The sequence below is a fragment of the Carassius gibelio genome, chromosome A18 (assembly GCF_023724105.1).
Source record: "Carassius gibelio isolate Cgi1373 ecotype wild population from Czech Republic chromosome A18, carGib1.2-hapl.c, whole genome shotgun sequence".
In the NCBI taxonomy this organism is placed as follows: domain Eukaryota; kingdom Metazoa; phylum Chordata; class Actinopteri; order Cypriniformes; family Cyprinidae; genus Carassius; species Carassius gibelio.
The window spans coordinates 6,036,250-6,049,638 of record NC_068388.1 but is presented as its reverse complement, the minus strand read 5'-3'; the positions used below and the strand labels follow the sequence as shown (position 1 = coordinate 6,049,638).

Here is a 13,389-nt window from a genome sequence, read left to right as displayed (position 1 = left end):
GGGGTCACATCATGTGAGCATCATTACTTCATCCATTACTCAGAAAATTGTAAAAAGTTCTAAATCTGCAAAAAGAGACTTCAGTATCTGACAAGGGATTCAATAAGTACAGCCGTGCAAAAGAAATTTACCCAAATCCTCAGAGACAACTCCCAGGTTGTAATTGAAAAAAATGAGCGATAATAAAAAATAAAACAAAACACTCTATATTTGGAAACTAAAGGCAGTGAGAGAAAAGCAATATAAAAGCTCCTACTTCTCTAGGCAAATGTCTGCCGAAAAGATATGGAGACAGAAAAACACAGAAAAATTTAAGGAATGAAAAATATGAACAAGGCAGACACTATTATTAGAAATGGAAAAGAGTGTGAGAATAACTGCACCTATACAGCTCCTATAAACTACAACCAAATAATACAAGAGCACTTTCCAGTAGGGGTGGTGAAAAAAATCGATTATTGATTAATCGCGAGTATGTTATGGACGAGTATGAATCGATTATTACATTTTCAAAAATCGATTTTTTTTTTTTTGCATTTTATTTTGTAAAAAAAATTATACCGGGAGTTGAACGTCACGAACGCGCCCAGTTCCAGTTAGCAAGCAGCCAGAACAGGTGTGTAAAATGGAAAAACCAGGAGCGAGCAACCAACCGAACCACCCAGCTCCATATGGGCTCAAAGCAAGCGTGTGGATTTATTTTGGTTTTCATGGCAGGAGCTCTAACCCTCTTGGCGCCATGGTCGAGTTTACTCGACAAGATGCGGCACTGAATAAAACCGGCCGATTTTGTCAAATAGGGTGTGTAAAATTTCACGCGACCTCCCCTGCACCAGATAGCAGACATGTAATACTTAATCTCTGACTCAAAAAAAGTAATGCTCCTTAACAAAATCTTCGAGAGCGCATTGAATCAGTGCGAAAAAAAAGCGGAGCTAGTGTGAGAGTGAGCCATTTTATCTGACCAATGTTGTCAACGTCAGCGAGTATTGGCATTATATTATTATTATTATCATTATTATTTTTATTATTATCTAATGGCATCAATAAAGCTTCAATAAACCCGCAATGAAGTGTTGGGACTTCTATTCGCGGACACTGATTCTGAAGGGGAATATCTGTATCCAGAAGATGACGGTGATATTGAAAGTGAAAGTACACCAAGCACAAACGGTGAATCCTTTGCCCAATGTAAATGGTCCTTTGCCAAATGTCAGAGGTGTGAACAATGTTTGCAGGGGTCGGAGTGTTCATTGCGAAATTAGCAGGCGTGTTAGTGTTGCGGGGACCAAGCGGGAGATTTTTACCGCGCTAGACATGTATATTTGTCTTCTGACCGCACCTCTCCGCAATCGCGGTGACAGTATTGTAGTGGAAACTTTGTCTAATGCCTCTGGGTATGTTAGACGAGGTCGAAGTATTCATAGGACAGTTAGGAGGCAAGGTGGGGAGTCGCAATGACCCTGACAGTAGTCCGAGCTGTGCACACTCGGCGCGTGCGCGAGGCAGATCTGGCCGCGCTGCTCATAGCAGAAGCAGAGGCGATGTGACACGGGGCATAGATTTTGAACTAAAAAGGTCTTGTCTACTTGTGTTTGTGTGTCATATGAATAAAATATATATGTGCCCCATACATGGAATCAGAGTGCCTGCTGCATGTAGTAAACTGAAAATCCCAACCGCTACATGCATTCGGTTTGTTTCTACCATTTATTAGTAATGATTTACACAGTTTGTTTACTACTTACTGTTGTGAAATGGAAAATCAATAATCGTTAATCGAGAATCGTTAATAATCGAAAATCGACTGTAATCGAATCGGGACTTCAATAATCGTAATCGAATCGAATCGGGAAATCAGACAGATTAACCACCCCTACTTTCCAGTGAGGTTTGAGAGCACTATTTAGCTTCTGTATGTGTTCAAGCACAACTGCGTAAAATTGATAATCATCTCACATTGTTCTCATTTTCTCATGTGTGCTATATTGCTGCTGAATGACAGAGAATGATATCTCTTCAGTACAAAAACATCGCAGTGCTGAAATACAGCTGAAGTGGCAACAAACTAACATTATAGAAAAATGGAGCCGTTCCACTCTAGCATTCATGTCATGAGTAGATGCTTCACGGTTCTGCTGCAGCACTTTAATAACTCCAACGTGCTACAACAAAGACATGAGAAACGGACCATTATTACTCACATAATACAGAATATTACACAGTAAAAAAAGAACTACTGAGGAAAACTGCAATGAAAATTGATGGTGCTATCAAAAAAAAATGTCTTAAATGTTTTCAGTAACATGATTTTGCTTTGATTACACATGAGATATTTATGCCTGCGATTGGATCAAGAGTAGAACCTCAGAAGCGGATCTTCGTGACCCAAATTTGTAAACAAAATCAAGCTAAATGCAAGATTCTGCTTGGCAACTACGTAAGCTTCCCCTTTATTACATTCGGTTTTATAAAGTGGTATACAAAAGCAAATCAATGGGACACGTCAATATTGTAAACGACGGCTGTGAAAAGAACACAAAACTCAAAAGACTGTAAAAATGCTATAAGAACTATAAAAGTATAAAACGGTGGGCTGGAGAAAGATACAAGAGCCCTTTTTCCTGTGCAAATTAGCATAAACAACAAAATATAGCCTACACCGGTGAAATGAGAGAGTGGGTTTACCCTGCAGACGTCCCTGTGATCATTAATCACACTGCTTAAACGGACTCTTTGTTATGATAATTCATATTTCTCCTCTTGGTTTTATAGAAATGAGTGCCTAATGTAGCTAAGAAATCTGTGCAGAATGAGCCCCCAGTAACAACCACCTGTCAATGAAACCTTTAAGTTTACATACTCAAAGATCACTTAGGTTAGATAGGTGGTCTCTGTAAATTACAGAGAGCTGATGGCTGCTGCAGTGATGCAGTCTTTGTATTAAAGGGAACATCAAACTGAAAACCAGAATTTATTTTGTTCCTTTAACATTAGTTCACAATTACCATGTAGCTATACATAGACTTTCGAAACTCTAAACTTCATCCTGGAAAACAAGCTGCACAAAAACGTCATTTAGAATTTACCACAGCTGACATCTGCTTGAACAAACAATTTATTTTAGTTTTTATTTTGTGGTTTTTGAATAAATATTTGTAAGTGCTAATTTATTTCCAGTGTTAAAGTCATCAAATTGCATTATGTATATCATTAACGGTCAAAAGTTTTGAATTTTTTTTTATTTTTTTTTTTATCCCTTATAATCATCAGGCTGCATTTATCTGATTAAAAATCAGTAATACTAAGAAATATGATTCTACTTTAAAATGACAGCTTTCTATTTTAATATATCTTAAAATGTTATTTACTCCAGTGATTCAAAGCTGTATTTTCGGCATCATTACTCCAGTCTTCAGTGTCACATGATACTTCAGAAATTATTCTAATACGATGCATTTGATGCTCAATAATTAATGGTCAAAATCATTATATCAAGGTAAGGTGGAAAATGGTCATGTACAAAATTAGTGTTCCTTGACTGGTGGATTTGAGAGGAAAAAATAAGATGCTACAAAAGTGCAGCATGTGGCCCTTTACGAGTTAACACAAAAGCTGCATCCCAAACGATGCACTATACACTGTGAACTTATGTATTTATACACTATGTACTCAACCATGTACTGTAGGTTATTTCGTCATTTATAATCAGAGCTCCCCCTCCCCCCTTTATACGTAATTAAAGTTGTAACAGTTGAGTGCATGAAGTGTCCAACATTCCACACTTACTAACTTTTTTCAGTTATTTAAGTGCATCATCAGAGTATTTCAAGTGAACTTTTTCTTTTTGGAATTGTTAGTGTCAACTACACTTCTCACACTTATTTATACTACAAAGCATCATAGAATAGTGCATAACTAGCCGAATTGGGATGCAAATAAATCCCTAAAAGCAGTTTTAATTCAGAAAAACACCAAACTGAACTGCAACCCCTGAACATGTTTCCCTAGAATGCAACCAGATGGATTTAATTAAATTAAATTTAATTTATGAATTTATCAGACGCTTTTATCTAAAGCGACATACAGTGCATTCAGGCTATCAATTTTTACCTATCATGTGTTACCGGGGAATCGAACCCCCAACCTTGCTTGATGGCCTTGATTCGTTGCGGAGACTTTAGAGGATTGTCACAAATCTCATTTCGACCTTCAGATGTTCTGCTCACTCAAAGAGTAATTACATGACTTGGCGAGTCAGCTGAGCATTATGCTAATTGATAATTAGGGAGTGAGAAATTATGAGCAGATACAATAAAATGAGCTAATCTGCGAGTCATTTATTTGCAGTCACCAGATAAATAAGATACTCCTTTTATTAGAGATAAAAAGCTTACTGTAGTAGTTTATCACATTTTTTTTTTATAAATAAACGCATTATGAATTAACATTATAAATTCTGTGCATGCATTACAGAAAAATAAAAAACTTATAATACAAAAACCTAAACAAATGAGACTTTGATATTATGTACTGAGTGTTTATTGCAAGACTGAATGAGTTCATTCAAAGGTGAGGCAAGCATGTCAGATATCCAGGTCAGCCAAAACCAATCAGCTACACATGACCATCTTCTCAATCATACCAGATATCTCCAAATTATCAACGGATCATCTCCACTGCAGTGTGGTTGTGTGGGAAGAGCGAGTCTTGTGTTTCCAGATGCATTAACTCAAGTCTGAGGGTAGACAGCAGAAGAGAGCGCTGCTCAGACACAGTAACCACAGAGCACTAAATATAGAGGAGCTGTGACAGATCACTGGATCTGAGCTCTTTAACATATAACTCTGGGAAAAACAAACACTGAAGCCTTGCAACGCTTCTCACGCATCTCTCCGCAAACTAAACAGCAGCTGAAAATGCATGAATTATATCAGACAAGGAAAAGGCAGAAATACGGCACACATTTTCACATGTACAAAAGAAAGATTTCTTGTAACATCTTAAACCTTTTGCTTACACAAGAATTTTTTTTTTTAAACAAGTCGTTTCAGCATCTTACACTAAAATATTTTCAACTGCTTCACTGAAACTACTTTTTGGATGACATCACTAAGCCCTCTTAAATTTCAGCCCCTCAAGCCCTACATTTTTTTAATAAATAGATGGATGGATGGAACATTATTATGCAACATTATTATTAAATGGCCCCTCTTCTGAAACTCCTTTGTTTTTTGGATGACATCCCTAACACTATTGCAAACCCAGAACCCCTTGCTATATATTATTAGCAACTGATTTGCAATCTATCTATCTATCTATCTATCTATCTATCTATCTATCTATCTAGACTATGCTGTGTGTTAGGGAACACTTTTAGGTCTTTTCACACAGTCTTCATCTCTGAATTCCTATGTCTTAAATGTCACAAGTAATGCTGTGCTCTTTTGTGTGAGAGAGCGAGGGCAAAGGGTGGTATGCCCGAATGCACGACAGGATCACTGCTTACGCTGATCTCACAGACACAACAGATTCTTTTAATGCAGAGAGCATAGTATCATCTTTACTTCAAATTCCAATTGGTTGTCAAAGGAAACCAGAAAACAAGACAAAAACAGACAAAAGAATTTGGTTTGAGGCCATTTTGATTGTTGGAACAGCTATACAGAGCAATATAAAAGTTCTCCTGGTGGGCATGTGCTCCTGTATGGGATGATGTCTACAGAGCACCACTTCATCATACATTGACAGAAGGCATTAGAGCAAACGCATACCATCTGTGTGTGCTTGTGTGCATACGTGTCTATGTGTACACACAAGGCCATGTCATAAATTCACACCTGTTCCCTTAAACACAGCCACACACACCCAGAGCTGAACTTAACACATGCTTCATTGACATACCAGGGCTTCCTTCCAACTGAACCACCCACATGGTAAAGCACTTGACTTATCGAATACCACAGTGCTCTTATAGGAAAAAGATGGTAAAAACATGCCTGATTAAAGCTAAATTCCCAATGCCTTTACTTTGGATGTCAAAATGACATTTCATTGTTTTTCTTAGTGGTTTTAGAATATTGAAGTGTATATATTTATAAAATCAGGTATATATTGTGGTCTTTGTAGTTAGACCTATTTTTTAACAATATTATAAAGTTTTATTGAAGCCTGATTCTGCCACAAAAAGAGAAAATCACGCTTTCATTTTAATCACAATTATGTATAAAACCAAAATTATGACATAAGTGAATTTTTTTTGAATGACATTTTTTTTATTGAATGTCAATAGTGCTGCAACGACGCGTCTACAAAATACTAGTACTATAAAAATACGTCGACATGCTTGAATTGCGTCAACGCGTCACACTGTTTGTTTACATCTCGCGGAATGGCATACTGGGAATGGAGAAAAGTCGCATTTTATCACAATAACAGAGACCACTGTTATTACAGACCACTGTAATACTTTAAACAGAGGACAAATAAAATGGCCCTTTGTTCCCTTTGCAAAACCGATATGGTGTACCACTGCAGCACAAATGCGATGCACGAGCACCTCAGAGGAAAACATCCTGGCGCTCTCCGTTGTTCCGGTTTAACTGGTTACCGTGTGATCTGGTGACAAACTTCCTGGTTGAGGTCTGATATTCTTGCGCTTGCGGCATTCTGAAAAGTTGAGATGTTTTTAACTCGATGCGGTGCGGACGCGCCTGGAAAAAACGAGCACGTCACCGCGTCGCTTCCATTATGAGCCTACATTGGAAATAACGAACTTGAGCGTGCAAAAGACGTGATATGTGAACGGCCCCTTAAAAGACAGCGCGCCGCGAGACAACAGTCACAAACCACCGAGCTACCCCAAATCAGCTCCAGATCTCTGGAAACCATGCTAAACCATAGCAGAACCCAGACTACATTTTATGGTTTGTGATGCTAAAGAACATTTCATGACGTCTCAGACAACTGTAAATTTATGGCTACTGTGGTTTAATTATAAATGCTATCATAAACTCATATTTACCATAGTAAAATAATTTTGTTTGCCTCTATTATTTTATACTGTAAAAACTTCAACCACATTGGTTGAAAATGAATAAAGGTTGAAATATTATATTAGAAGTTGTACTTATAATTTTTTTGTAAAGTTATCCAAAGGATTCATTAGCTGATAAAAAAAGAACATTAGATTAATTATTTATTGTAATAAAAATAATCGTTAGATTAGTCGACAGAAAAAACAATCGTTAGTTGCAGCTCTAGATGTCAACTTTTTCCCAATGGACCTTTTTTTAGCAATAATGTCTTCTTATTTTTGTAGTTTTAATTATGAAATTATCAAAATAATTTTGACACCTTAATCTTCAAATTTAGATGCCATCTCAATTTCAACTTTAAATCTCATAATTATGACTATTTGCAATGTCATTTTTATCTTATAACTTTGACTGTCAGAATTTTGACATTTCAACTTTTTTTTAACTTCTTTTTAAATTTCAATTTAGTAGCTCATTATCTGGGCTTTTTATTTGATAACAATGATGATTTTTTTCTTTGAATGGCAGAAATCTGCTTCTATTATGTTTGTTTGCATCATCCACTATTTCAAATACTGTGTATGATATTTATATACTTAATTTGATTTACTACTGGCTAGACTTCATAGTTGTCATTGATGTTCCTAACGCATTTTTCATACTACAATTACATTCAAACAAATTAGAACACAAATTAAAAAATAGAAACAACAGGTAAACAGCTTTTCACTCTTACTGCACAAAGCCATGCAAAATCCTGTCACAATGCTTCTCACAAGTTGACTTTATTAGCTTACCAACAATGCTGTTTGTACTGCGGAAAAATGGCAAAATTGCCAAGTCCTCAGGAAAGACATTTTACAACTTAATTCTGATGAATAAACATTGTGATCTCATTCTGAAAGGTGTGTATGCCAAACATGGTGTGCTAATTGCATCTAACTTCAGTATCTGTTACTGAAAATGAGCCTATTAACTTGTTCCAGAAAATTAGCTAATAAAAGAGCATTTTCCACATAAACATAAATTACACCATAGATTACACCATAAATGCAACAGTTGCCATGCCAACAATGTTACACGTGAGTGTTAGATGTTAAAAACCTTCATTCGTTGTGATGCAGGTTTGATCTTCTCTAAAAAAGTATTTTGTTTTAAACTAAGGGTTACAGATAAAGTTTGAAAGTCTGCGTCAATCTGTGAGCATCAAATTTTAAACTTCTCAGCAAGCATACTTTGATTGGCTGTGAGCGTGGAGGCTTTTTTAAAAGGGTGAGCAATGACCAAAAGCATCATAGAGCTCTAACAGGACTCTCAATAAAACTCCCCCAAGAGCTTTGGAGGGAGACGCTGCCAAAGGCACTTAGATCGCAGCTCCCTGTTAACTCAACATGTGCTTATGCACTTAACTCATTCTCTCTCCTTCTCATGTCTGTACGCACACGCACACGCACACTTATGCTCCATTCTCGAACCAAACATGCTGCCTACCTAGACTGCATTTTAGACATCACAGGCACCCAAATGCAAGCAGTTTCAAAAATACACAACACTTTTTAAAACACCTTGTTTTAGACTAATTCTAAGGCAGTATAACATATTTCCTACTTTTACTCATCCTACTGTTGGCTTAGCAACATGCAATATTGTCAAACTCTATTGGAATCAAATTATTTGAGTCAAAAATCCCACATGGAGCAATTATCAAAGTGTTCAAATTGGTCATTTAGGAGGCTCAATGATAGTTAGGATGCAGACAGTCAAACAGCTCATTAGGTTTTAAAACAGAGCTTTAGATTACTTCCAAGATTCCAGTTGTTCATAAGTAAAATGCTACCCCTATACGTGCTTTGATTTCCTGTGATTTTTCTCAACATCAATGCCTTAATACAGCCACAAAAACACTATTTTTTTCCTTGCCATTTTTGAATTGGCAGAAGAAAAATAGCAATAACGGTATAACCAATTAAATCTTAAAATCATAAATTTTTCTCTTATCAGCCAAGCAGTAAAATAATTAACAGCTTATCTGTATTATTCATAACTTTCATATTGCGTGTCCTTAACATAATTGTCCACAACATCATTTTGCGGTTATGTTAAGAAAACCACAATCTTTTTTTAATTGAAATGGCATTTTAAGATGAAGAACCACTAAAGATTGACTACAAACAATATCACGTTAAACAGACTAAATTTTAATTTCTTACAGCCTCATTTTTACGCATCAAATTAAACATTGCATCCAAGAGAAGATTAGAAAGAAATTCTGAACACTCCAGGGACATTCTAAAAAAAACAAAAACAAAAACACTTTAATGCAGTTTAGAAGCCTTTTGAACTTGAAATAATTTAACAGAATGCACCATCCATCTTCATAATTGTCTTGAGTCAAGACCAGCTGCCCAGGGAGCTTTTACTTATGGGAGACATTATGATTTAGCATCGATATAAAAGTATGGGATGATGTCATAAACTGCATACCACAATTAGATAAGCTTCCCAATTTACGATCACATCACTATTCTCATACAAGCCTACACATTTAATACGGATGGGCAAGCGCAGACACCAAAAGTTCTGCACCAAAACAGAATCATAGACAAGCCACATTGACGGATGCGCTCTAACATCTAAACACTGGTGTTTTTTAGTTTATTCCCCGTTTAGTTTATCGTCTCATTATAGCGAATGAGTCTTCAGGCCCTTGGATGTAGGAAGCAGTTTATCTTCTCAGTAAAACCCATCCAGCTTTCATCTCTGGAATTATTGCTGCACTGTAGCCTGGCAGATGAGAGGTATTTGTCCTTGGGCTTGCAGATCATAAACGTCTTGATGCGTATGTGTTTACATAGTAATTCTGGCTTCCCCTTCAACTCCGCTTTACTCTAAGCTGTCGTAAGTCAGACTGACACGGTCTCTCCTCAAAGAGGAAAATCTGGAATTATTTGCCTCTGACAACGTGCTAATACTATTGAACCGGATGACAGCAATGTGAAAACACAGCCGGCCCTGATGCGGAAAGGATATGTGAAGCACATGGGTTCACGGGCAAATGAATGCTCTCTGGCACATTGTGAAGTGACACATTTCTACTGTACGGCTTAATATAGTTAAAATGACAGCTGGGGCTGATAGAAGAGCTGATGATTGATGGGGAGATGCTCAATCAGAGCGCAGAGAGCTGTCAGATATGAGAGATCATGATCTTTTGTCACCAACATGCCAGACTTCCCAGGATGAAGTGATGTGCGATCACAGAGCCTGTCTGCTGCCGTCTAAGAATAAGCCAAAGCACAGATCAGCCTCCCTCTGAAATGTGATGAGAAGTGAAGCCATACTGGTTCAAAATAGACTTACTATAAGCACAAAAATGTACACCAGAGTCAGAAATGAACTTTTTAAGGGCAAAATGTGCCCATTTTAAGGATATTTTTTTTTTCTCTCTGTAACACATAAATTGCAGAGCATGCCATCCATTTATGTTAAATATATTCAAACTGAATAAATTAACTGAAGTAAAATCTCAGTCTAAACAACTGTTAGCTACAGGTTATAGAAGGTGGAAGATAATACTGAAATTCTGCTTGATATAATAAGCAATAATTATTTTGTTATGGCCGATAACCGACAAATGAGGTTTTAAATTTATTTAGTTTTTCTTCCATTTTAATTATTTTTTATATTATTTCTATATTATTTTGTCTAAATGGATAAGAAAATGTGAATTTATGCATTACCAAGTGATTATATTTTAAAAAATTATATTTATCTTGTATTTATTTTAAAAAAGGTTTTAAATTATTTGTGTTATGTTTAAAGGCATAGCTAGCACAAAAATGAAAATTTTGTCATTTATTCACCAATAAATTGTTTCATACCAGTATGAATTTAAAGGGTTAGTTTATCCAAAAATGAAAATTTTGTGAAAAAGCTTTCTGTCCCTCCAATAGAATTGGTTGAAGCATCAAAAAGAAATTTTGGTCCCAAAAAAAAAAAAGAAAAAAAAAATTACTACTTTATTCAGCATTGTCTTCTCTTTCGGGTCTGTTGTGAGCACGTTCACAACACTGCAGTGACACTGCTGACTTATGACGCTGCTGAACACGTCAACTGAAGTCGTGGCCTAATGGTTAGAGGGTTGGACTCCCAATCGAAGGGTTGTGAGTTCTAGTCTCGGGTCGGACGGAATTGTGGGTGGGGGGAGTGCATGAACAGCTCTCTCTCCACCTTCAATACCACGACTTAGGTGCCCTTGAGCAAGGCATCGAACCCCCAACTGCTCCCCGGGCCCCGCAGCATAAATGGCTGCCCACTGGTCTGGGTGTGTGCTCACAGTGTGTGTGTGTGTGTTCACTGCTCTGTGTGTGTGCATTGCGGATGGGTTAAATGCAGAGCACAAATTCTGAGTATGGGTCACCATACTTGGCTGAATGTCACTTCACTCACTCACTCACTCACTCAACTGTCACAGCAGTCGCACTCACAAGCTCTCGGACTAAATCTAAAATATCTTAAACTGTGTTTCGAAGATAAACTGAGGTCTTACGGATTTGGAACGACATGAGGGTGAGTTATTAATGACATCATTTTTGGATGAACTAACTTTAATTCCTCTGCTGAATGCAAAAGAAGATATTTTTAAGAATGTGGGTGACCAAACAGTTGCTGGTAGCTATTGACATCCAGGGTATGGAAGAACATACTATGGAAGTTAAAGGCTACCAGCAACTGTTTGCTTACCATTCTTCAAAATATCTTCTTTTACATTCAGAAAAAGAAATGAACTCACACAGGATTGGTAAAACATAATGCAAAAATTTGAATTAAAAATTTCATTTTATCCCCTTTAAATGACATGTGACATGATGGCAATGGTAATCTTAATGTAAAAAATATTAATAAATAGGTATGCACTATTAAATATTGAAAAAAGTCCAACATATATTCTGTATCAACAGTTACAATAAAAAAGGTAGTTTTTTGATTGAATACAAACATTATTTAGGAAAAAAATCTTTACACTCTGGCAAGAGAGTTCAATGGACTTGCAATCCTCAGTCCCATTTGTGCACACGTCAGTTTATTTTGCACTGACTAGCTGAGGGTTATGTCAGAAGGTTTTGATGGTCGATGGTAAATCCTCTTGACAATCCAGAGTTGAGCCAAAGTCGACCTGATGGTCAGGTGCTTGAAGAGCAGAAACCTGCACAGTCAGAACCAAGGCACCACTGTGTGCAATCCTTATAATATCATTGATTTCCCTGTCCTGCTCTCTCCACCATACCTTATTTTGCACACATACACATTGACTGCTGCTGTTTATGAGTGATCGCTGCACTAATTGCTGTTCTCATGTAAACACAATACATCCACATCATTAGACCTCATTAAAGGAGCATTCGTTATGATCGTATTATTAACGGCCAGAGTGTAATTTCAGGAGGTTAGCAAGGCCTTTCCAGCCTCACTTGAAAATTTTCCAATTATAAAGGGTTCATTAAAAACAGGACTTTACTGGGGACTGATTTCACCCGTGACGGGTTCGGATGAACGGCAGTTTGAGAAAGCAGAACGGATCATTGAAATCTAAAGAGCCGGCATTCAGCAAACTCCAAATAAAAAAGGGAAACATAGCTGCAATGAGGTTGCCTAAATTAATTGCAATTACAGGTCGCCTTGTGCTGCCAAGCGAAAATACAAACATATCTGACCAGATGTATGTATGTTAATACACCAAACAAACACCAATTTTCTTTTGACTGACCTATGCGCTTTCATTTTTCTACTGCATTATGAAGAAAAAGAAAGAAAAATAATACGGTTTGCTAAGGTTCACTCATTTGATCATACATGCCAAAATGTTTTCCAAATTTTATCCTGATGGAAAGCAAACACCACACATAAAATTGTATTCAAATTATCCACCAGTACACATAAGCACTATCCAAGAATTTAGGATATCGGATTCATTAGTATAAAAACACAGATGGTTTTCCAAATGAGTAAGATAAAGGCCAGTTACCTTTAGGAAGAGAGAGGGAACCTGCTGCAGCTTCAATTTGTGGAAGACAAACACGTCGTACATGGCAGCCACGGCCAGTACAGTCACGCCTTGCTCCTTCCAAAGCATGCTACAGGAAGCACACGCCAAGGTGCCCAAGAACCATGTCCAGCTCCATCCATGAGCACGGCTCGTCCTCAGGGAACAGTGGTGAAAGTAGCAACGCAGGGCCAGGAGGAAGAAGAGGGCAGCTCCTACGTCAGCACGGCCCACGATGCCTGCCACAGCCTCCGTGTGGATGGGGTGAGCGGCAAAGAGAAGCCCGGCCAGCAGGCTCCAGCAACCCGA

General features: G+C 37.3%; 1 protein-coding gene across 1 annotated transcript in view; it reads right to left on the bottom strand.

Annotated features, from left to right (window-relative positions):
* The window catches only part of LOC127934656 (protein O-mannosyl-transferase TMTC2), a 95,885-nt gene that overhangs the window by 33,084 nt on the left and 49,412 nt on the right, over positions 1-13,389 (bottom strand). The window contains exon 2 of the mRNA XM_052532176.1: positions 13,063-13,389. This exon is cut by the window's right edge and continues 250 nt beyond it. Within this exon, the coding sequence (XP_052388136.1) occupies positions 13,063-13,389 (327 nt within the window). The remainder of the gene's footprint in view (positions 1-13,062) is intronic.